General features: G+C 42.6%; 3 protein-coding genes across 3 annotated transcripts in view; 1 reads left to right on the forward strand and 2 right to left on the reverse strand.

Annotated features, from left to right (window-relative positions):
• Window positions 1-7,323, forward strand: part of LOC135542317 (dnaJ homolog subfamily C member 16-like) — a 28,821-nt gene extending 21,498 nt beyond the window's left edge. Inside the window, exons 13-16 of the mRNA XM_064969198.1 lie at window positions 3,208-3,288; window positions 4,346-4,435; window positions 4,536-4,706; window positions 4,977-7,323. Coding sequence (XP_064825270.1) covers window positions 3,208-3,288; window positions 4,346-4,435; window positions 4,536-4,706; window positions 4,977-5,538 — 904 coding nt within the window. The 3' untranslated portion in view covers window positions 5,539-7,323. The remainder of the gene's footprint in view (window positions 1-3,207; window positions 3,289-4,345; window positions 4,436-4,535; window positions 4,707-4,976) is intronic.
• LOC135542318 (cytidine deaminase-like) lies at window positions 7,246-13,394 on the reverse strand. Its single transcript, XM_064969199.1, has 4 exons — window positions 13,109-13,394; window positions 12,035-12,146; window positions 7,994-8,051; window positions 7,246-7,806 (listed from the first exon to the last, which is right to left on the reverse strand). The coding sequence occupies exons 1-4, from the start codon at window positions 13,296-13,298 to the stop codon at window positions 7,666-7,668; spliced, it is 501 nt and encodes a 166-aa protein (XP_064825271.1). The 5' UTR covers window positions 13,299-13,394; the 3' UTR covers window positions 7,246-7,665.
• A 2,295-nt stretch (window positions 13,395-15,689) lies between these two features.
• Window positions 15,690-20,273, reverse strand: LOC135541160 (trypsin-like). Its single transcript, XM_064967273.1, has 5 exons — window positions 20,219-20,273; window positions 19,781-19,931; window positions 19,386-19,527; window positions 19,002-19,259; window positions 15,690-15,842 (listed from the first exon to the last, which is right to left on the reverse strand). Exons 1-5 carry the CDS (start codon window positions 20,271-20,273, stop codon window positions 15,690-15,692), a joined length of 759 nt encoding a protein of 252 aa, XP_064823345.1.
• Window positions 20,274-21,053: the final 780 nt, after the last annotated feature.

The following is a 21,053-nucleotide window of genomic DNA, read 5'->3' on the forward strand; positions in this document are numbered from 1 at the left end:
TGTTTGATGCAAGAAACCACTTTACAAAATAAAAGGCATTATTATTCCCATACCATTTATTACAGAGAATCAGACAAGTTGTGCTACCCTCTGCCTACTGGCTACTTATTCAAGCCTGTCTCAAAATACAACACTGCCCCATTAAGACAAAAAAAAGCTCTTTACCTGACCCGCTTTTCAAAGATGTCTAGAAATCTACACCTTTTGTGTTCTTGTTGGAAGCAATCACTCCCCCTATTGCTGACTACAAATGTTCTATACCTGGGCTAATAACTCTTAGCTGGCAAAGGATATTAACAAAATGTGCACACATGGCTACATTTAGCTCTTGCTTTGATCTCAAAACAAGTGCATCTATTCATGACTACAGCTGTAAACACAGTCCAGTTCAAAGTAAATGACACAGATCCATATATGCCTATTGCTTATTTGCATATAGGCAAATAGATTGTTTATGAAAAAAAATGTGTGATGCCACACTGGTCTGTGTAGAGGACGGCCTGAGTCGTGGGCAATAGAATCCTACTCCGATGCGTTCTGCCAAAAACAAAATCTCTTACGTAGTTCATTTTGGTATGTTTCATTGAAACTGGCTAAAAATACGTTCAATCGATAACATTTATATTAACTGACAGGGAAAACTAGAAATTTGAGTTCAATCTCGTGCTTCTCTCCGTGGGCTGATATTTCTTCTGCACTCTGCAGTCCCTGGGAGCTGCACTGCAGTCTCGGGGCTCCTGCGTGTCTGCGCAAGTGCGCAGCTTAGAGGGAACATTGTTCAGAACTAAGTTGCAAAATAACTCTAAATCTAGCTTACAGGACCTGTTTCAAATTATCACTTTTACACTCAACATAGTCACTTCATATGCGGTCTTGCTCCAGAATGGGGGAAATATCCTTTCTATTATATTCTTCTTATTAAAAAATCATATGAGATAATGGCACGGGACTTATAGGCATACAGTGGAAAGTGAAAAGTATTCAGACCGCTTGACTTTTCAATTTTCCCACATTTTGTTGCGTTACAGCCTTTATCTAAAATTGATGTTTTCTTTCCCTCGTCAATCTACACACAATATCCCATAATGACAAAGCAAAGTTTTTTTTGTCATTTTTACAAATGTATTACAAATCAACTGAAATATCACATTTACATAAGTATTCAGACCCTTTACTCAGTACTTTATATAATAATAATATAATATATCCCATTTAGCAGACGCTTTTGTCCAAAGCGACTTACAAGTCGGCTGGGGCCACTACTTTGTTGGAACACCTTTGGCAGCGATCACAACCTCGGGTCTTTTGGGGTATGACGCTATGATCTTGGCACACCTGTATTTGGGGAGTTTCTCCCATTCTCTGCAGATCCTCTCAAGCTCTGTTAGGTTGGATGGGAAGTGTCGCACAGCTAGTTTCAGGTCTCTCCAGAGATGCTTGATCAGGTTCCAGTCCGGGCTCTGGCTGGGCCACTCAAGGATATCCAGAGTTTTGTCCCGAAGCCAATCCTGTGTTGTCTTGGCTGTGTGCTTAGGGTCGTTGTCCTGTTAGGTGAGCCTTCGCCTCAGAGATCCTGAGGGCTCTGGAGCAGGTTTTCATCGGATCTTTCTGTACTTTTTCTCAGTGAATCTTTCCCTCGATCCTGACTAGTCCCTGCCGCTGAAAAACATTTCCACAGCATGATTCTGCCACGACCATGCTTCACCGTAGGGATAGCGGGCTGTCAAGTGCCTTTTACTGAGGGATGGATTCTGCCTGGTCACTACCATAAAGGCCTGGTTTGGTGGAGTGCTTCAGAGATGGTTGTCCTTCTGTAAGTTTCTCCCATCTCCACAGAGGAACTCTATAGCTCTGTCAGATTCACCATGGCGTTCTTGGTCACCTCCCTGACCAAGGTCTTTCTCGCCCGATTGCTCAGTTTGGCCGGGCGGCCAGTTCTACTAAGAGTCTTGGTGGTTCCAAACTTCTTCCATTTAAAAATGGAGACCAAATGGAGACCATTCCATTTAAAAATGGAGAGTTCTAGGGGACCTGCAATGCTGCAGAAATATTTTGGTACCCTTCCCCAGAATTGTGCTTTGACACAATCCTGTCTCTGAGCTCTATGGACAATTCCTTCAACCTCATTGCTTGGTTATTGCTCTGACATGCACTGTCGACTGTGGGACCTTGTATAGACAAGTTTGTGCCTTTCCAAATCATGTCCAATCAATTTAATTTACCACAGGTGGACTCCAATCAAGTTGTAGAAACATCTCAAGGATGTTCAATAGAAACAGGATGCACCTGAGCTCAATTTCGAGTCTCATAGCAAGGGGTCTGAATAATTATGTAAATAAGTGATTTAAGTATTTTATTTTTATACGTTTGAGAAAATATGTAACCTGTTTTCGCTTCATCATTATGGGATATTGTGTAGATTGATGAGGGGAAAAAATACATGTAATCAATTTTAAACTAAGGCTGTTACGTAACAAAATGTGGAAAAAGTCAAGGGGTCTGAGTACTTTCTGAGTGCACTGGTATCTTGTTAGTTAAATGAACAAACATACAGCCCTATGGCATGGAGTTTAGCCAGATAACATACAGTAGGCCAACTCCATTTTCTGTTCTTCTGAAATAAATGTTCTTCATATTTTGTTTCTTTAGACCTGGCTAAAAATAAATTATGGCTTTATTGTGATGGTGTACAGTATATTAAATTGATTTATGAGGCTTTTTAAATGTGCTCCTTTGGAACATCTACATCAGCTCAGCGGCTTGAATGCAGCTTGTATGCGTGGTGGCCTGGATATGCTAAACGTTTTTATGTTAATTCATGGTCAATTACAGTGAGACCGGCAGACTTTTGCATGACAGTAACTGGCTGAGACATTTTTATGACCTCCACTGCCCTAATCATAGTTGTAAAAGTATGAGAGTGAGTAAGTTGAGGAGACTCAGAAATACTGACAATGTTTTGCAGTTGACTGTCAGCCCAAAACAAATATAAGTAAACATTGGCTGTTGATTATAAAAAAAATTTCACATGGTTGTTGATGTGGGCCAAAAAAAAGTTTATCTACCTCTGGGTTAGATGGTGATTGACACAATTCTGCAACAAATGTATTAAACCTGTTGTTGGTGTTTTATGGTAGAACAAAATTGACAGTGAAGTATCATATACTATAAATCTATCATCTAAACTTGTTGATGTTTGTCTTCTAGGCGGGAGATGATGCCCATCCTGTCTCTCATCTTTTCTGCTCTGTTCATCCTCTTTGGTACTGTCATCATCCAGGCCTTCAGGTGAGCATGGGAGCCTCCGCCTCTGGGGCTGGGAATCAAAGTTAGTTTACATATCGTAGGAATGCTAACTGGCCTAAATATGTAAATATATACATGAAAAATAAGCTTGAAATAGTCATGGTCTAAATGACTTAACCAAAAACGCATACAGTACCAGTCAAAAGTTTGGACACACCTGCTTATTCCAGGGCTTTTCTTTTTTATTACTATTTTCTATATTGTAGAATAATAGTGAAGACATAACTATGAAATAAACTCATGGAATCATGTAGTAACCAAAAAAGTGTTCATCAAATCAAAATATATTTGAGATTCTTCAAAGTAGCCACCCTTTGCCTTGAGGACAGCTTTGCACACTCTTGGCATTCTCTCAACCAGCATCAGATGACCTGGCCTCCACAATCACCCGTACTCAACCCAATTGAGATGGTTTGGGATGAGTTAGACCGCAGAGGTAAGGAAACAAGTGCTCATGATATGTGGGAACTCCTTCAAGACTGTTGGAAAAGCATTCTTCATGCAGCTCGTTGAGAGAATGCCAAGCCTGTGCAAAGCTGTCCTCAAGGCAAAAGGTGGCTACTTTGAAGAATCTCACATATAAAATATGTTTTGATTACTACATGATTCCGTATGTGTTATTTCATAGTTTTGATGTCTTCACTGTTATTCTACAATGTAGAAAATAGTACAAATAAAAACTCTTGAATGAGTAGGTGTGTCCAAACTTGACTAACTATATCTAAGTTGAGCTTTTTTTGTGAACCAGGAAATCAATAGCTAACTCATTAATTCTTCTTTGTAGGCTCCACAAGCCCGACATATATTATTTTATCAGGATTTGTTGAGACAGTATTTACAATAGAAACATGTAGAATCCCATTTGTCTTTCTGAAATATACTTGGAAAGCACATGATGCTGCATATTTCTATGTTTGGAGAGTTAACTCAACCTTAAACATAGACTTTTCAGTCAGTGTCAGTAGTCGAGCGATAAGTCATATGTCTTCTGATAGCGGACAGACATACAGCTGTTCTCACACCGTTTCTTCGTCACTAGTGACTCGGGTGAAGAGAAGCCTCCCCAAAAACCAAAGCCAAAGAACCCACCAAAGACTGAAGACTCACCTGGTAGAGCCAATACTTCCAGGTAACAATAAAATAATGCGTGCATGCATTCGCAAGGATATTTCTCTTCGGTAACACAACGAGTATTCACCCTCTTCTCTCCTCTCTCCCCACCCTGCCAGTCGTCCTCCAAAGAAGGACTTTGTGGAGGTGACGGAGCTGACCAACATCACCTACATCAGTAACTTGGTCAAGCTGAGACCTGGTCACATCAACGTGGTCCTAGTCCTCACTGACGCTTCCAAGAATGCTCTGCTCAGGAAGTACGCCAAAGAGGTTTTCTCCTTCTCCGGGTAAGATGCTACACACTGCTTAGCCTCTCGTGCAAAATATATACATTTTTGTCATATATAAATGAATGAGACAAAAATCTATAAATAATGGTTCCAGAAAATGTACTGCTTTAGAAAATAACCTCAACACTTTATTTTGTGTCAGAAATTAAATGCATTCTGTGTTATATTGTATTATGCCACACTTGCGCTAGTGATTAGTGTATTTTTGTGCCACACCCACTCTGTCTCTGTCTGTGATTGTGTCTGTCTCTCTATGCCCACCCTCAGGACCCAGACTCTACACTTCTCCTTCCTGAATGCAGACAAACACAGCCAGTGGATGCCATCTCTCTTGGAGTCTTGTCCTACTGCAGCCCGGGTCCTGACCCATGGAGAGGAGGAGGGAGGAGGAGAGGGGGATGAATACTCCTCTCCCTTCTCAGGTCGTCTCAGAGACTTCACAGGCCATGTTCTGGCACTCAATGGGCACAAGAAGTACTTCTGTCTCTTCAGACCTGTCTTCACTGGGGACACGGACACTGGCGGAGAGAGCTCAAGCTCATCATCTTCATCATTTGACGAAGGCTCCAGAAGAAAGTCTCGTTCAAGGTCGCGATCCCAGTCGAGCTCACGTTCAAGGTCCAGGGAGGAGGGGGGTTTGTCGGGTAGGGGTGGGAGGGGTGGTGGGCGGGCCTCCAGGGCTACCAGTCTGGAGGTGCACCATAAGCTGGACAGGCTGGGGCTGTGGATGGAGAGGCTGATGGAGGGGACTCTGCCCAGGCACAGTGTCCCTGGCTGGCCTGGGTTGGACACCACCTCCCCAAGCTCCAGCCCCGCTCCCCAGAACTGAGGAACCACACTGGACTGTACCCGACCGGACCCATATGAAGTGTAAATGAGATTTCTGCAGCTTAAACGTAGCTAGTAGTCATTATGCAAAGCCAATGAATAATACAGAAGATTAATATAACCCTATAAAGTATACTAACCCTGTCCCAGATCTGTTTGTGCTTTCTTGCGAATGCCAACTTCAGGTGTGACAATGGTCATAGGAGTTGGCCAGACGGCACAAACTGATCCGGGACCAGGCAAGAAACTGAAGCTCCATTTACCCTATCACAACAATCATTTTTTACTTTAGCTTTAGGGACTGTAGTAGGTGAAGCTTCAAATGCACTGATCTTGCCATTGTCTTTCATAGGAAGCTGTTAACCCGGAATTAGGGCTTGAGACAATTGACGTGTTGCACTGTAAAGCACTGACTACTGTATGTTTGGATATTTTGTTGTAAATAAACACCAAGGACCCTATTCAATAACCACCGGCTCTTAGGATTTAAAGAAGGGGGGGGGAGTATATTATGTGCAATTCAGAGGAGGCTGGTGGGTTGAGCTGTAGGAGGACAGGCTCATTGTGATGGTTGGAATGGAATCAAAGGAATGGAGTCAAACGTTGTTTCCATGTGTTTGATGTGTTTGGTACCATTCCGTTGATTCCATTCCAGCCATTACAATGAGCCCTTCCTCCGTTAGCTCCTCTCACCAGCTGCCTCCTAGGGGGGGGGGGGGGGGAAATTACTTAAGTTAGGATCCATGTACTGAACAAAAATTATGTGAAGCAAAAAAAAAATCTCATGTACAGTTTTAAACTAGGGTCCTGTTCAAAGGAATACATGTTTGAAACAGGAAAAGCAAACTCGTTTTTGTAGCACAAATTCAGGTATCCCTTTTCACGACATTTCCTCCTATTTCATGCGTACTGAACTTTTACCACAGTAACACTGGACTAAGGTCAGTTTGGCTTATTCTTTCCTAACGGTTAGGACTTGGGGGTGCTAAACTGTTCGTAGCTGGTTGAATAGAGCCCTTGGTGTTCTCTGCTGCTGCTCAGGGCCAGGTCCCCAAGCTGGAGATCTCCGTACAACTCTTTTATAAATATTTATTTCCCTTTGCAGATCAGGCAGAAAGGTTGAATCATCCTTCTGTCTCGTTTCTTTTCTTTTACTTTCGTTTTGAGTCTGTGCCCTTAAATATACCGCTATGGATTTTATTGCATGTCTTTGTCAGAAGAATATTCGGTGTTTTGTCACCGTGAGATTTGCAAAGCTCCATCAACTTTATTCCACAACTCTTTCCTTCCTGTACCTCATGATGTGCTTGTGAACCATGCTTGTGTGATGGTGAGTAACCTTGCCTGAGACCTGAAGACTTTGGTTAAGGCTTTAGCTTAGCGAGCTAAACAGTCTGTGCTTGAAACCGTATGGTCCATGGTTCAAACCCAGTCGGTCACACTTGCACACAAGGTTTGCATAAGATGTCCTTTACTTGCATTCTTGCTACAGAATGATTTCCCGCTCGCTAAGTTATAGATATAAACTACGTAGATATTTCACTTTGCCTGCCTTTCATTTGAATGTGTTTCTCATGTCCATGTCCAATATTGGTGCTGATGAGAGATTTTATCCAATGTAAATTTGAGGAGTTAAACTGTTTGGTAGAGTCGGTAGTACTGTAGTCCATTTTTAAACGATTAGTATGAAATGATGTGAAATATAGAATTATTTGATGTGCTGTTGCTATTTATTTGATGTAACTATGCTTCCTAACATGAATAAACATTTTCTAAATCTTTATCACTCACAGTAATAGATTGATGTGTAATAAAGATACCAGCAAAGTGTGACAAAATATTATACATGGATACAAATTGATCAATGTACTGTCAATAACATACTGAACTCTCGATTATACATGAACAATGAAAATGCATAAATATACATTGTTGACATAGCACTACTGTCCAGTCCTCACGTGCTACATAAAATGTCATTTTTCTGGATTGGAGTTCTCTATCCCGTTACCCCCAATCTACCTTATATCAAAGATGTGTGTAAAAAATATAGATCATTTAAAACTTAAGTGTATTTATCTACCACCACCCCTCCCCCCCACCCCCCTCCAGTGGTTGTTATAACGGGTTAATACTCGTTGGGGATCTTCACGACTTTCTTCATGGATAGGTCTTCTGGACCGAAGGAGACAGGAAGCAGCTCGCTGACTTTCATCTCTATGTATGAGCCGTCTGGCTTGGTCAGGTACACGTCCCAGTTGGCCCCAAACTGAAGAAAAACACGTTGTTGTATATGGAGCATCAGCAAAACTTTAGATTAAGTTTCCTGCTCTATAACTACTTTGGTCATCAGAATGTAGGCAATGTAACAGAAGTAGACCTCCTACACCTACAGTATAGATGAATGACAGACAATTTCTCTTCCCCCGATGATGCAAGGCTTGAATGATGCTTACCTCTCTCATGAACTGTCTGCAGCCACCGCATGGTGAGATGAACTGGTCATGTAAGTCACTGCAAACAAATTGATATGAAGACATTTTACAACACCGGCAATGAGAAGAATGCTGTTGTCCTTGCACTGCACTATGCAACACGCAGGTTGGCATTTATTGGGATGACTCATACTGGAGGCAGCTCTTCCGAGTGGTCACTAGCTGGCACAACCGCAAAGTCATGTATAATCTCATTTTAAACCCAACTGTAACCTTAACCACACTGTTAACCCTAAATGTCAACCAATTTGTCTTTTTTCTGAAATTCATTTTTACAATATAGCCAATTTTGACTGCAGCTGGCCCATCTAGCGGAAACTACTCAGTTCTGCCTCCAGGGTGAGACTCGTGACGATAAACGTCAACCTGCCTCGAACACATTTGTATAAGAACATTGATAGTTACCAAGATGTTATAACACTATCCTGACACTAGGAGTCAGCATTAGACTTCAATTATTGAGATGAGGAATGCACATAAATATCAAAGTGTATTCATCACATCTGCCTCATACAACAATCTTTGAGTTTACATTCAAATGCTGGCTTATTAACCTTACCAACGATGCAGAGTTGTAATTTTAAAAAAAATAAAAAAAATAGTAACTAACATAAGGAATAAAATACTCAAGAATGGAGCTACATACAGGGAGTACCAGTATCAGGTCAATGTGCAGAGGTACTCGAGGGAGATCCATGATACAGTGCATTCGGAAAGTATTTAGACCCCTTGAATTTTTCCACATTTGGTGACGTTACAGCCTTACTCTAAAATGGATTAAACACATTTTTTCCTCATCAATCTACCCAAAACCCCATAATGACAAAGCAAAAACTGTAAAAAAAAAAATTGTTGCTAATTTTTATATCATGGAAATATCATATTTACATAAGTTTTCCGACCCTTTACTCGGTACTTTGTTGAAGGGCCTTTGGCAGCGATTACAGCCTTTGGTCTTCTTGGGTATGACGCCACAAGCTTGGCACACCTGTGTTTGGGGAGTATCTCACATTCTTCTCTGCAGATCCTCTCAAGCTCTGTCAGGTTGGATGTGGAGAGTCGCTTCACAGCTATTTTCAGGTCTCCAGAGATGTTTGATCAGTTCAAGTCCTGGCTCTGGCTGGGCCACTCAAGGACATTCAGAGACTTATCCCGAAGCCACTCCTGCATTGTCTTGGCTGTGTGCTTAGGGTCGTTGTCCTGTTGGAAGGTGAACCTTCCTGGTCCTGAGCACTCTGGAGCAGGTTTTCATCAAAGATATCTCTGTACTTTTCCCATTCATCTTTCCCTCCATCCTGAATAGTCTCCAAGTCCCTACTGCTGAAAAACATCCCCACAGCATGATGCTGCCACCACCATGCTTCACCGTAGTGATGGTGCCAGGTTTCCTCCAGACGTGACACTTGGCATTCAGGCCAAAGAGTTCAATCTTGATTTCATCAGACCAGAGAATCTTGTTTCTCATGTTCTGAGAGTCCTTTAGGTGCTTTTTTGGCAAACTCCAAGCATGCTGTCATGTGCCTTTTTACTTAGGAGTGGCATCCGTCTGGCCACTCTACCATAAAGGCCTGATTGGTGGAGTGCTGCAGAGACTGTTGTCTTTCTGGAAGTTTCTCCCATTTCAACAGAACTCTGGAGCTCTGTTAGACCATCAGGTTCTTCCCTGACACCTCCCTGGTTCTTCGCCTTTCTCCCCCGATTGCTCAATTTGGTCAGTCGGCCAGCTCTAAGGAGAGACTCGGTTGTTCTTAACCTCTTCCATTTTGAGAATGATTGATGTCACTGTGTTCTTAGGGACCTTCAATGCTACAGAAATGTTTTGGTACCCTTCCCCAGATCTGTGCCTTGACACAGTCCTGTCTCGGAGCTCTACGGACAATTGCGTCAACCTCATTGCTTGGTTTTTGCTCTGACGTGCACTGTCAACTGTGAGACCTTTCCAAATCATGTCCAATCAATTGAATTCAGGTGGACTCCAAGTTGTAGAAACGTCTCAAGGACGATCAATGGAAACCGAATGTACCTGAGCTCAATTTCGAGTCTCATAGCAACGGGTCTGAATAGTAGCGTAAATAAGGTATTTATATTTCTGTTTTTTGCTTTGTCATTATGCAGTATTGTGTGTAGATTGATGAGGAATTATTTTTTAAATCCATTTTAGAATAAGGCTGTAACATAACATCTGGATGAAGTCTAAGGGTCTATATACGTTCTGAATGCACTGTATATACACAGGTATGTGGATACCCCCTTCAAATTAGTGGATTTGTCTGTTTCAGCCACACCCATTGTGTATAAAATTGAGCACACAGCCACGCAATCTCCATTGATAAATATTGGCATTAGAATGGCCTTACTGAAGAGCTGACTGAAGACTTTTAACATGGCACCATCAAAGGATGCCACTTTTTTAACAAGTCAATTTGTCATATTTCTGCCATGCTAGAAGCTTGGTAAACTGGTAAACTGTAAGTGCTGTTATTATGAAGTGGAAACGTCTAGGAGCAACAGCCGCCAAGTGGTAGGTCACACAAGCTCATGGAACAGGACCGCCAAGTGTTGAAGCACGTGGTGCGTAAAAATCTTCTCAATTGCAACACTCACTACCGAGTTCCAAACTGCCTCTGGAAACAACGTCAGCACAATAACTGTTCGTCGGGAGCTTCATGAAATAGGTTTACATGGCTGAGCAGCTGCACACAAGCCTAAGATCACAATGCTAAACGTTGGCTGGAGTGGTGTAAAGCTCGCCACCATTGGACTCTGGAGCAGTGGAAACGCTTCATATGGAGTGATGAGTCACGCTTCAGCATCTGGCAGTCTGACGGACGAATCTGGGTTTGGTGGATGCCAGGAGGACGCTAACTGTAAAGTTTCGTGGATGAGGAATAATGGTCTGGGGCTGTTTTTCAAGGTTCGGGCTAGGCCCCTTAGTTCCAGTGAAGAGAAATATTAACGCTACAATGACATTCTAGACAATTCTGTGCTTCCAACTTTGTGGCAACAGTTTGGGTAAGGCCCTTTTCTGTTTCAGCGTGACATTGCCCCTCTGCGCAAAGCGAGGTCCTTACAGAAATGGATTGTTGATTGACTCTAGAAGAACTTGACTGGCCTGCACAGAGCCCTGACCTCAACCCCATTGAACACCTTTGGGATGAATTGGAACGCCAACTGAGAGCCAGGTCTAATTGCCCAACATCAGTGCCCAACCTCACTAATGCTCTTGTGGCTGAATGAAAGCATGCCCCCTAGCATTGTAAGTGGTATCTCTAGGCTTTAGCTCAGAGCGGATGTTGCCTGCAACAAATGCTTTTTGGTTGGGACACGTTCTTATAGTCACTGTGGGGGACGACATTGTCTATGCACTTATTGATGAAGCCTGTGACTACTGTGGTAAATGGCTCAACGTTATTGAATTAATTCCATAACATATCCCAGTCTGTACTAGTAAACAGTCTTGTAGCCTCGCGTCTGCTTCGCCTGACCACTTCCGTATTGAGTCTATCACTGCTACTTCCTGTTTGAGCTTTTGTTTGTAATCAGGAAGCAGGAGAATGGAGTCATGGTCAAATTTGGAAGGAAGGACAAGGGAGGGTCTTGTATGCGTTTCTGTGGGAGAATAAAAGTGGTCTAGAGTTTTATCCCGCACCAATAGGGGAGCTAAGTGAGGTAGGATTGGTTTTAAGTCTCCCTGTGTTAGTCACCACCCACCAGAAACGCCGAGGTGAGCAGTTTCTTGTTTGTTTATTGCCCCATACAGTTCGTTGAGTGCCAGAGTGGTGTTGGCTTGTGGAGGAATGTAGACAGCCGTGTAATTATGGATGAGATTGGTAGATAAGTCTGCAGTTTACCATGAGATATTCTTTATCAGGTGAGCGAAAGCTTGAGACCAGTTGTTATTTATGTAAAAAACACATACTGTCTCCTTTCGTTTTCTGTTAAGTTTATGTCATAGGAAAGAGCAGGTGTTCTTAATCATTTGTACACTCAGTGTAGAACTACCTGGCGATAGCGATAGCCTTGAAGCTACGGCGTCCCTCTGACACTGCTTTAGCGATGGCGTTCCTCTCTGCACACACACCCAGGTTGTTACACGCGTTCTCCACATTGCAACCTGAAGAGATGACAGATCACATTTACTGTCATGCACAGCGCTTTTCACTTGGTTTCAAAGGGCTTAAAACAAAGGCAAAGCAGACAGAGCTGAAGACGTCTCCCCTGTTCCCTCTAAAGATCTTATATAATTGGTCAATTGATGGATTGGTTGATTTGAAAATACCAAGCATCCTCTTGCAAAAAATGTGTCTTTAGGCCAAGGAGATTACTTGGTTTCGATAGTTTTCCCCTAATTAATCATTAACAGGTTATACAAAACCAGTCAGTTGAGAGCACAGAGTACTCAACAAAGTTATTGAAGTCCTTTGAATTTACTGACTGTTCATGTGTTGTTAAATAACCTAGTTATGCTTGTGCACAAAAAGGCTTCTTGCCCACTTGCGCTAAATTCCTTTCTGACTAGATTCTAACGGACTAACTGATTAATTTCTGGCTGAGTAAATTCCAACGCTGAGGGAACAAGTGTGAATAATCTACAGAACTGTAGAACACAGACAGTTACATCATTCTGAACATCACAGGCCTGCTTCATATGTGGTTATTCCTTGGTTCAGGAATGTTGAAACATTGGATTTTTACACACGTACATATTCCTGCTCGTGATTAGAAGCAATCTTTGTCACACATTTTACAGTGTAAACGTTACAGGGTAATAATGTATTTTTCAGAGTGTGGGATATGCCTATTTCCTGGTTATCGATCTATTCTAAAGTTCTTGAATAAAATGTAGACGTTCTGTACATTTTTTACTTTACTGTAACACGTGCGTCTAACGTCGGATCCTTCTCCACTAAGTCTTCCCAGTTCAATGTTGTAGCTAAACGACAACGCGTTCCCAGTCAACTTACCTGGTCAAATAGATCAAACTAAACGTATACTGATTGTCAGCTGTAGGTATTTTCTTTTAAGAAGATCAAGTAAACTCAATCAATAGATTTGAAGTGATGGATGATATCTCACCTGTGAACACTCTGTCGTCGTGGGCTAGGAGGGCAGCCCCGACCCTGAAATTGCTGTAGGGACAGTAGGAAAACTCCTTGGCCTCCAGGGACTGATGGATAAGCCCTTCTACCGTTACCCTGTCTGGGTGGTGGAGGAGCTGCAACCCCTGGTCCTTACCATGGAGCATCTCGATCTGCAGGTCTCCCATGCTGTCTCTGAGTCTGTCTGTGGTGTGAATCTGTGGGTGTTGGTGCCTGTGTCTGTTCTTGTTGAGTTTCTCTGACTTTCTGTGGAGGTATGAGTATGTCTTGTACTGTAATAAATCGGGGGAGGGTAGCTGGGGGGTGGTTTATTTCTTTATAGCCAATCCCTGTTACTTGTATATCCTCCCCCTCTCTGATGAATCTGGGTGGGTAGGGTGTGTGTGTAGCGGGAAGGGGGTGAGTCAGCTGCGTGCTGAGCGAACTCTTGTTGCACAACCAGTAGGATGTTGCATATTGTTGCCTTGGCTTACTGTAAATGTTTTCTTTGTGGCAGTGTATAAAGTTCACAGAAGGAGGTTTGTTGTGCTGGTAAAATATATATTTTTTTGTAGATGAGTAGCTATTGATTTAGTGAAGAGACAGCTTGGTAAAAATTAGTATCTTTATTGTTTTACTGGGAAAACACAGAGAAAACCCCATATAACCTTACAAATGTTATTTATCCACAGATGAAATGGATAAGAAGTACAGTGAGGGAAAAAAATTATTGGATCCCCTGTTGATTTTGTACATTTGCCCACTGACAAAGAAATGATCAGTCTATAATGTTAATGGTAGGTTTATTTAAACAGAATAACAACAAAAAAATCAAGAAAAACGCATGTCAAAAATGTTATAAATTGATTTGCATTTTAATGAGGGAAATAAGTATTTGACCCTCCCTCTGCAAAACATGACTCAGTACTTGGTGGCAAAACCCTTGTTGGCAATCAGAGGTCAGACGTTTCTTGTAGTTCAGGAGGATTTTTTTGTTTGTTTTGGAGTTGTTATTTTTTTGGTTTGAATTTTACCCCTTTTTCTCCCCAATTTCGTGGTATCCAATTGTTAGTAGCTACTATCTTGTCTCATCGCTACAACTCCCGGACGGGCTTGGGAGAGACTAAGGTTGAAAGTCATGCGTCCTCCGATACACAACCCAACCATGCCGCACTGCTTCTTAACACAACGCGCATCCAACCCGGAAGCCGGCCGCACCAATGTGTCAGAGGAAACACCATGCACCTGGCAACCTTAGTTTAGCGCGCACTACGCCCGGCCCGCCACAGGAGTCGCTGGTGCGCGATGAGACAAAGATATCCCTACTGGCCAAGCCCTCCCTAACCCGGACCTCGCGAGGCCAATTGTGCATCGCCCCAAGGACCTCCCGGTCGCGTCCGGTTGTTTTCTTGGTGACTATATGGTCCCAGCTGCCTTGAGATCATTGACAAGATCCTCCCGTGTAGTTCTGGGCTGATTCCTCACCGTTCTCATGATCATTGCAACTCCACGAGGTGAGATCTTCCATGTAGCCCCAGGCCGAGGGAGATTGACAGTTATTTTGTGTTTCTTCCATTTGCGAGTAATTGCACCAACTGTTGTCACCTTCTCACCAAGCTGCTTGGCGATGGTCTTGTAGCCCATTCCAGCCTTGTGTAGGTCTACAATCTTGTCCCTGACATCCTTGGAGAGCTCTTTGGTCTTGGCCATGGTGGAGAGTTTGGAATCTGATTGATTGATTGATTGCTTCTGTGGACAGGTGTCTTTTATACAGGTAACAAACTGAGATTAGGAGCACTCCCTTTAAGAGTGTGCTCCTAATCTCAGCTCATTACCTGTAGAAAAGACACCTGGGAGCCAGAAATCTTTCTGATTGAGAGGGGGTCAAATACTTATTTCCTTCATTAAAATGCAAATCAATTTATAACATTTTTGACGTGTTTTTCTGGATTTTTTTTGTTATTCGGTCTCTCACTGTTCAAATAAACCTACCATGAAAATGATAGACTGATCATTTCTCTGTCAGTGGGCAAATGTACAAAATCAGCAGGGGATCAAATGCTTTTTTCCCCTCACTGTATGTGTTTGACAAGACATACAAAATAACATATTAATGAAAATATGATATGGAGGGAAATATGTCAACTAACAGTGCAGACACAGATGCTTTAGTGTGTCTTAAACTCTCTTTCTGTTTAGGTGACCGGACAAAAGAAACCATGTTTTTCAATGGCTGTAAAGTGTACGTGGGTTTTTCTTATTCAACAAATGATTACATGGGCTGTAAGGTTGATCACATCTATACAGTAAATCCATCTGTCTGCTGATAACATTATTACCTAGATGCTTTCTATCAGCAAAAAGACTATCACTCACTTTTGACATTCAGTACAGCATTCAGTAGCCATAAGAGAGATGATAGACCTGAGTGTATTTTTTGTGTGTTTTCTATGTAGTAAAGAGAACTGGTGGTAATGGTTTACAGTGGGTAGTTCGGTATCTATGTCCCATATCAATACACTAACAGTTTCTGTACATGGTATCCCATTGTGATCCTTACAAAGGAGGAGACGGCGTCGCTAGCTGTCATTCTGCATGATCCACTTGATCCAGCTGATGTACTTCCTGACCTTGGTGTAAACGCCAGGGAAGTAGGGGTTGGCACAGCTGATGCCCCAGGACACGATGCCCTCAAAGTGCCCATTACAGATCAGAGGGCCGCCTGAGTCACCCTGATAGAATTGATGTGCTTTAATATCCGCATCAAGAAATTTGCTTGCCGTACAGATATACTTGGCATACGCACATCACATATGTCCAAGACCTGGGTTCAAATACATGTGTTTTTATATATAATTATTTATGGTCACACTTTATTTGGATAGTCTGGATTTTTGTCTGTAGATGCTCTACAGATGGTCATACTATCTGTTGATAAGCAACTGCTTGCTAAGGTTAGGGTTAGCTTTAGAATAAGGGTTAAGGTTCCGGCGAGGGTTAGGGTTAGAATAAGGGCAAGGGTTAAGGCTAGGGGTAGAGCTAGGGTTAGTGGATAGGGGCGGTCAGTGCCGTTTACTATGAGGGAGGAACATGAACATGGCCTTATTTCTATAACAGCATATTGGATGACTGTCATTCATATTCCATTCACCCAGCTCAATGTAACATCGATAGGTTCAGGCTACTACATGATACTCGTATTTTCCCTCTATCCATCATGAGGTTGCTACAACCTAGCCGATGAATGAAAGTTTACATGAGTGCACAGGTTGAGTAATCAAGGTGTCAGACAGTGACACATTCAATAAAACTTTGCACACTTAGCTGCGTCCAGCTGGTCAAGGGTGTAACCATTAGTCATCTCATAGTCAACATAGCTACTAAAACTAACACGTTAGTCAACCCTCTACAGTCAGAAAGCAGTTTAGCAGTTACTCTGGCGCATCCCAGTAGCAAAAAATGGATTAAACCAAAAGCTGACTCGGAAGAGTTCCAGTGTTGTATAGCCAGCTAGTTAACATAGCATCCCTCTCTGTTTAAGCTCTCTGAGTAGGCTAAACTAGCTAGCTGCATTGATGCTAGCCAAGTGAAGGTGGAAAACAAATATACTACAAAATATAGCTAGCATTCTTTCTATCTTGCTTCTCCTCACTTTTGGAAGGAATTGACTTGTTCAAATCTGTTCAACTATTGTCTTTCTCTTTGATTCAACTAAACTCAGCAAAAAAAGAAATATCCTCACTGTCAACTGTTTATTTTCAGCAAACTTAACATGTGTAAATATTTTTTCCACAGACATGTGACTAACAGAAATGTAATAATGTGTCCCTGAACAAAGGGTGGGTCAAAATCAAAAGTAACAGTTAGTATCTGGTGTGGCCACCAGCTGCATTAATTACTGCAGTGCATCTCCTCCTCATGGACTGCACCAGATTTGCCAGTTCTTGCTGTGAGATATTACCCCACTCTTCCACCAAGGCACCTGCGATTTCCCGGACATTTCTGGGGGGAATGGCCCTAGCCCTCACCCTCCGATCCAACAGGTCCCAGACATGCTCAATGGGATTGAGATCCGTGCTCTTCGCTGGCCATGGCAAAACACTGACATTCCTGTCTTGCAGGAAATCACGTACAGAACGAGCAGTATGGCTGGTGGCATTGTCATGCTGGAGGGTCATGTCAGGATGACCCTGCAGGAAGGGTACTAAATGAGGTAGGGGGATATCTTCCCTGTAACGCACAGCGTTGAGATAGCCTGCAATGACGACAAGCTCAGTCCGATGATGCTGTGACACACTGCCCCAGACCATGACGGACCCTCCACCTCCAAATCGATCCTGCTCCAGAGTACAGGCCTCAGTACAACACTCATTCCTTCGACGATAAACGCAATCCGACCATCACCCCTGGTGAGACAAAACCGTGACTTGTCAGTGAAGAGCAGTTTTTGCCAGTCCTGTCTGGTTCAGCGACGGTGGGTTTGTGCCCATAGGCGACGTTGTTGCCGGTGTTGTCTGGTGAGGACCTGCCTTACAACAGGCCTACAAGCCCTCAGTCCAGCATCTCTCAGCCTATTGCGTACAGTCTGAGCACTGATGGAAGGATTGTGCGTTCCTGGTGTAACTCGGGCAGTTGTTGTTGTTGCCATCCTGTACCTGTCCCGCAGGTGTGCTGTTCGGATGTACCGATCCTGTGCAGGTGTTGTTACACGTGGTCTGCCACTGCGAGGGCGATCAGCTGTCCGTCCTCTCTCCCTGTAGTGCTGTTTTAGGCGTCTCACAGTATGGACATTGCCATTTATTGCCCTGGCCACATCTGCAGTCCTCATGCCTCCTTGCAGCATGACTAAGGTACATTCACGCAGATGAGCAGGGACCCTGGGCATCTTTCTTTTGGTGTTTTTCAGTGTCAGTAGAAAGGCCTCTCTAGTGTCCTAAGTTTTCATAACTGTGACCTTAATTGCCTACCGTCTGTAAGCTGTCTTAACGACCGTTCCACAGGTGCATGTTCATTAATTGTTTATGGTTCATTGAACAAGCATGGGAAACAGTGTTTAAACCCTTTACAATGATCTGTGAAGTTATTTGTTTTTTTACAAATTATCTTTGAAAAACTGGGTACTGAAAAAGGGATGTTTCTTTTATTGCTAAGTTTACTCACCACATTTTATGCAGTGCTAGCTAGCTGTAACTTATGCTTTCAGTACTACATTAATTCTCTGATCCTTTGATTGGGTGGACAACATGTCAGTTCATGCTGCAAGAGATCTGATGGGTTGGAGGATGTCCTCCGGAAGTTGTCATAATTACTGTGTAAATATGGAAGGGGTTGAGAACCATGAGCCTCCTAGGTTTTCTATTAAAGTCAATGTACCCAGAGGAGTGTACCCAGAGGAGGACAGACTGCTAGCTATCCTCCGGCTACACCATGGTGCTACGCTACAGAGTGCTGCTAAGGCTGCTGTAGACCATTGCAAAACAGTGTGTTTTAATAAATTATTTATTTGGTCACGTGAAAATATTTACTACATTTTTATCTTAAAGGGTAACTTTTTAATGTTTTTTTTTTAAATACTATTTTCAATTACCTGTATTAATTGCATGAGAGTGTATTTGAGTATTTTCAAATACTTTCCAAGTGTATTTTCAAATACATTCCAATATTCAACTACTTAATAATTGAAATACCTTATAGTATTTGAACCCAGGTCTTCATACGTCACGACATAAAGTACCTTACAGTCTGACATTCAGAGACAGGCTACACATTCCTGTCTCCATACTAGCATTATACTAGAATGTACAGTATGCCGATACATTGCTTAATTCTAAGTAGTATAGTTGTGTGTATTATGGACACTGAAATAGAGCCACAGATATCTTCTCTCTCACCTGACAGGAGTCCTTCCCTCCGAAGGGAGAGCCGGCACAGAGCATGTTGTCTGTGATCCTGAAGTAGTAGTAGTTCTGGCAGTTGGTGATAACGTCAACATCCACAGCTTGGAGCACGGGGGACAGGTAGTAGCTGAAGATATTGGTGACCCCCCAGCCGCTTACCGTACAGGTCATTCCCTGTTGTAACGGGGACATGTCCACTCTGGGCAGGATGGCGGGCTTGATGTTGGCGTTGAGATTCACGGGCCTCTCCAGCTGATGGAGGGATGGAGAATTGATTCACGTGTTCATTAATTTATCCATCAATTAATCAGACAAATAGATAATATACAGAGAGGGAGTACAGGGAAACCAAAGCTACTGTCCATCGCATCAGCTTACTTTGAGCAGCATGATGTCGTTGTCGAACGTCCTGTAGTTATACATGTAGTAGACCAGCACATTGGAGACGTTGAACTCCTGCTCAAGGCCTTCCACTCTGGATAGACTGTGCTCACTCAGTACCACTTTGATCAGGTATGCCCTGTGGATCGAGAGAAGCGGAAGTTAGGACTCCAATCTGGCAACTAGCATGAATCATTCCACTTAATTTTAAAAACACACTCTGTAAGATGTCCTGCTGTTCAATGGTTATTTCAATAAATAGTATATCTATTGATTCTTGAAGAATATACATTAGAAATGCCCTACTCTATCCCATCATAACCCATAGTGGGTGTAGTACAAGAGGTTGTCAAAGAAACTGTACAAGGTGAAATAGAAGTTGAATTACTCACGGTCTCCAGCAGTGGGCAGCAGACACCACCCACTGAGGGTGTATGAGGGTCCCTCCACAGTAGTGTAATTTGTTGTACTGGATGGAGGCTTGGTAGGTTATAGAGTAGGGTGTTACCTCCAGACCCCCAATGATCCTCTGGCCCAGTACTCCTAAAAGGAGAGGGGGAGGGATGGTGGAGGAGGGACAAAGGAAAGGGGTCAAGAGAGAGTGGTAGTGGGGAGGGGGGGGGGAGGTAGTGAGGGAGGGGTAGGTGGTCGGAAGGAGAGGTGGGGGGAGGAAGGAAGAGAGGATAGGGGGTGAGGAGGGAAGAGAGGTGGAGCGAGAGTGGGAGATGAAGGACGGTAGGAGGGGGAGAGAGAGAGGAGGAGGTTCTTAAAGGTAAGATTGACATCTGCCGAACAATTTCTATGCCCAGTATCATACATTGGTTCTATACCTCTGATTGTGAGGATGACCAGTAGGATCAGTGATACATGACATGATTCTGCCATGGTTATCTGGTCTGATCTGGCTTGTCTGGTCTATTTGGACTGGATTGGTCGGTTCTAAAGCAGACAGAAAAGCACACTGGGAAATATTTTACTCCATATTTTTACTGCCATTAAACATTCAGGAACATGCCACATTAAAGACTATATATTTCTAAATGTACCACTAATGTAGACATAACATATTTGTGCAATTCAGTAGCACGTAATAAAAACTCCACGTATTAAAGCATTTATATTTGGTTAGTAAATAGTTTATTTATTTATGGACCATTTAATTGTACCCGTTAGGAACCTTATTCACACATTTATAGTATAAACAGCTTTTAAAGTATTTAATAATGATTCACAAGTTCATTCATAAGATGTTTAATATAGGTCCTTATAAAACATTAAGCACACAATACAGAGGATGTTTTAAGAAAATATATTGAACTTTTTTTTCTCTAAAATAGTCACGCTGTTGTAATAGTAGTGGGATGTGTAACTTCAGACACCCTCTTTGCTGAGTAAAATAGCGGGGGGGTTTGTCCGAAAAGGCTAACATAAGCAGTCACTCTTTAAAACAGTGTAATCTTGGGTAACCCAGAACTAAAATTGTGTGTAAAGTCCATAAGTGAAATCATAGTTTATCAAACTACCAATTACTTCACACTAGAAGAAGTTAAGATACACCAAAGCGACTCTTAAGAAAAATATAGTTAGAGCTACTTTAAAAAAAAGTAGTACACTACATGCTAGCTACTTCGGGAAAAATTCAGTGGAGGCTGCTGAAGGGAGGAC

The sequence above is a fragment of the Oncorhynchus masou genome, chromosome 6 (genome assembly GCF_036934945.1).
Source record: "Oncorhynchus masou masou isolate Uvic2021 chromosome 6, UVic_Omas_1.1, whole genome shotgun sequence".
Lineage (NCBI taxonomy): Eukaryota > Metazoa > Chordata > Actinopteri > Salmoniformes > Salmonidae > Oncorhynchus > Oncorhynchus masou.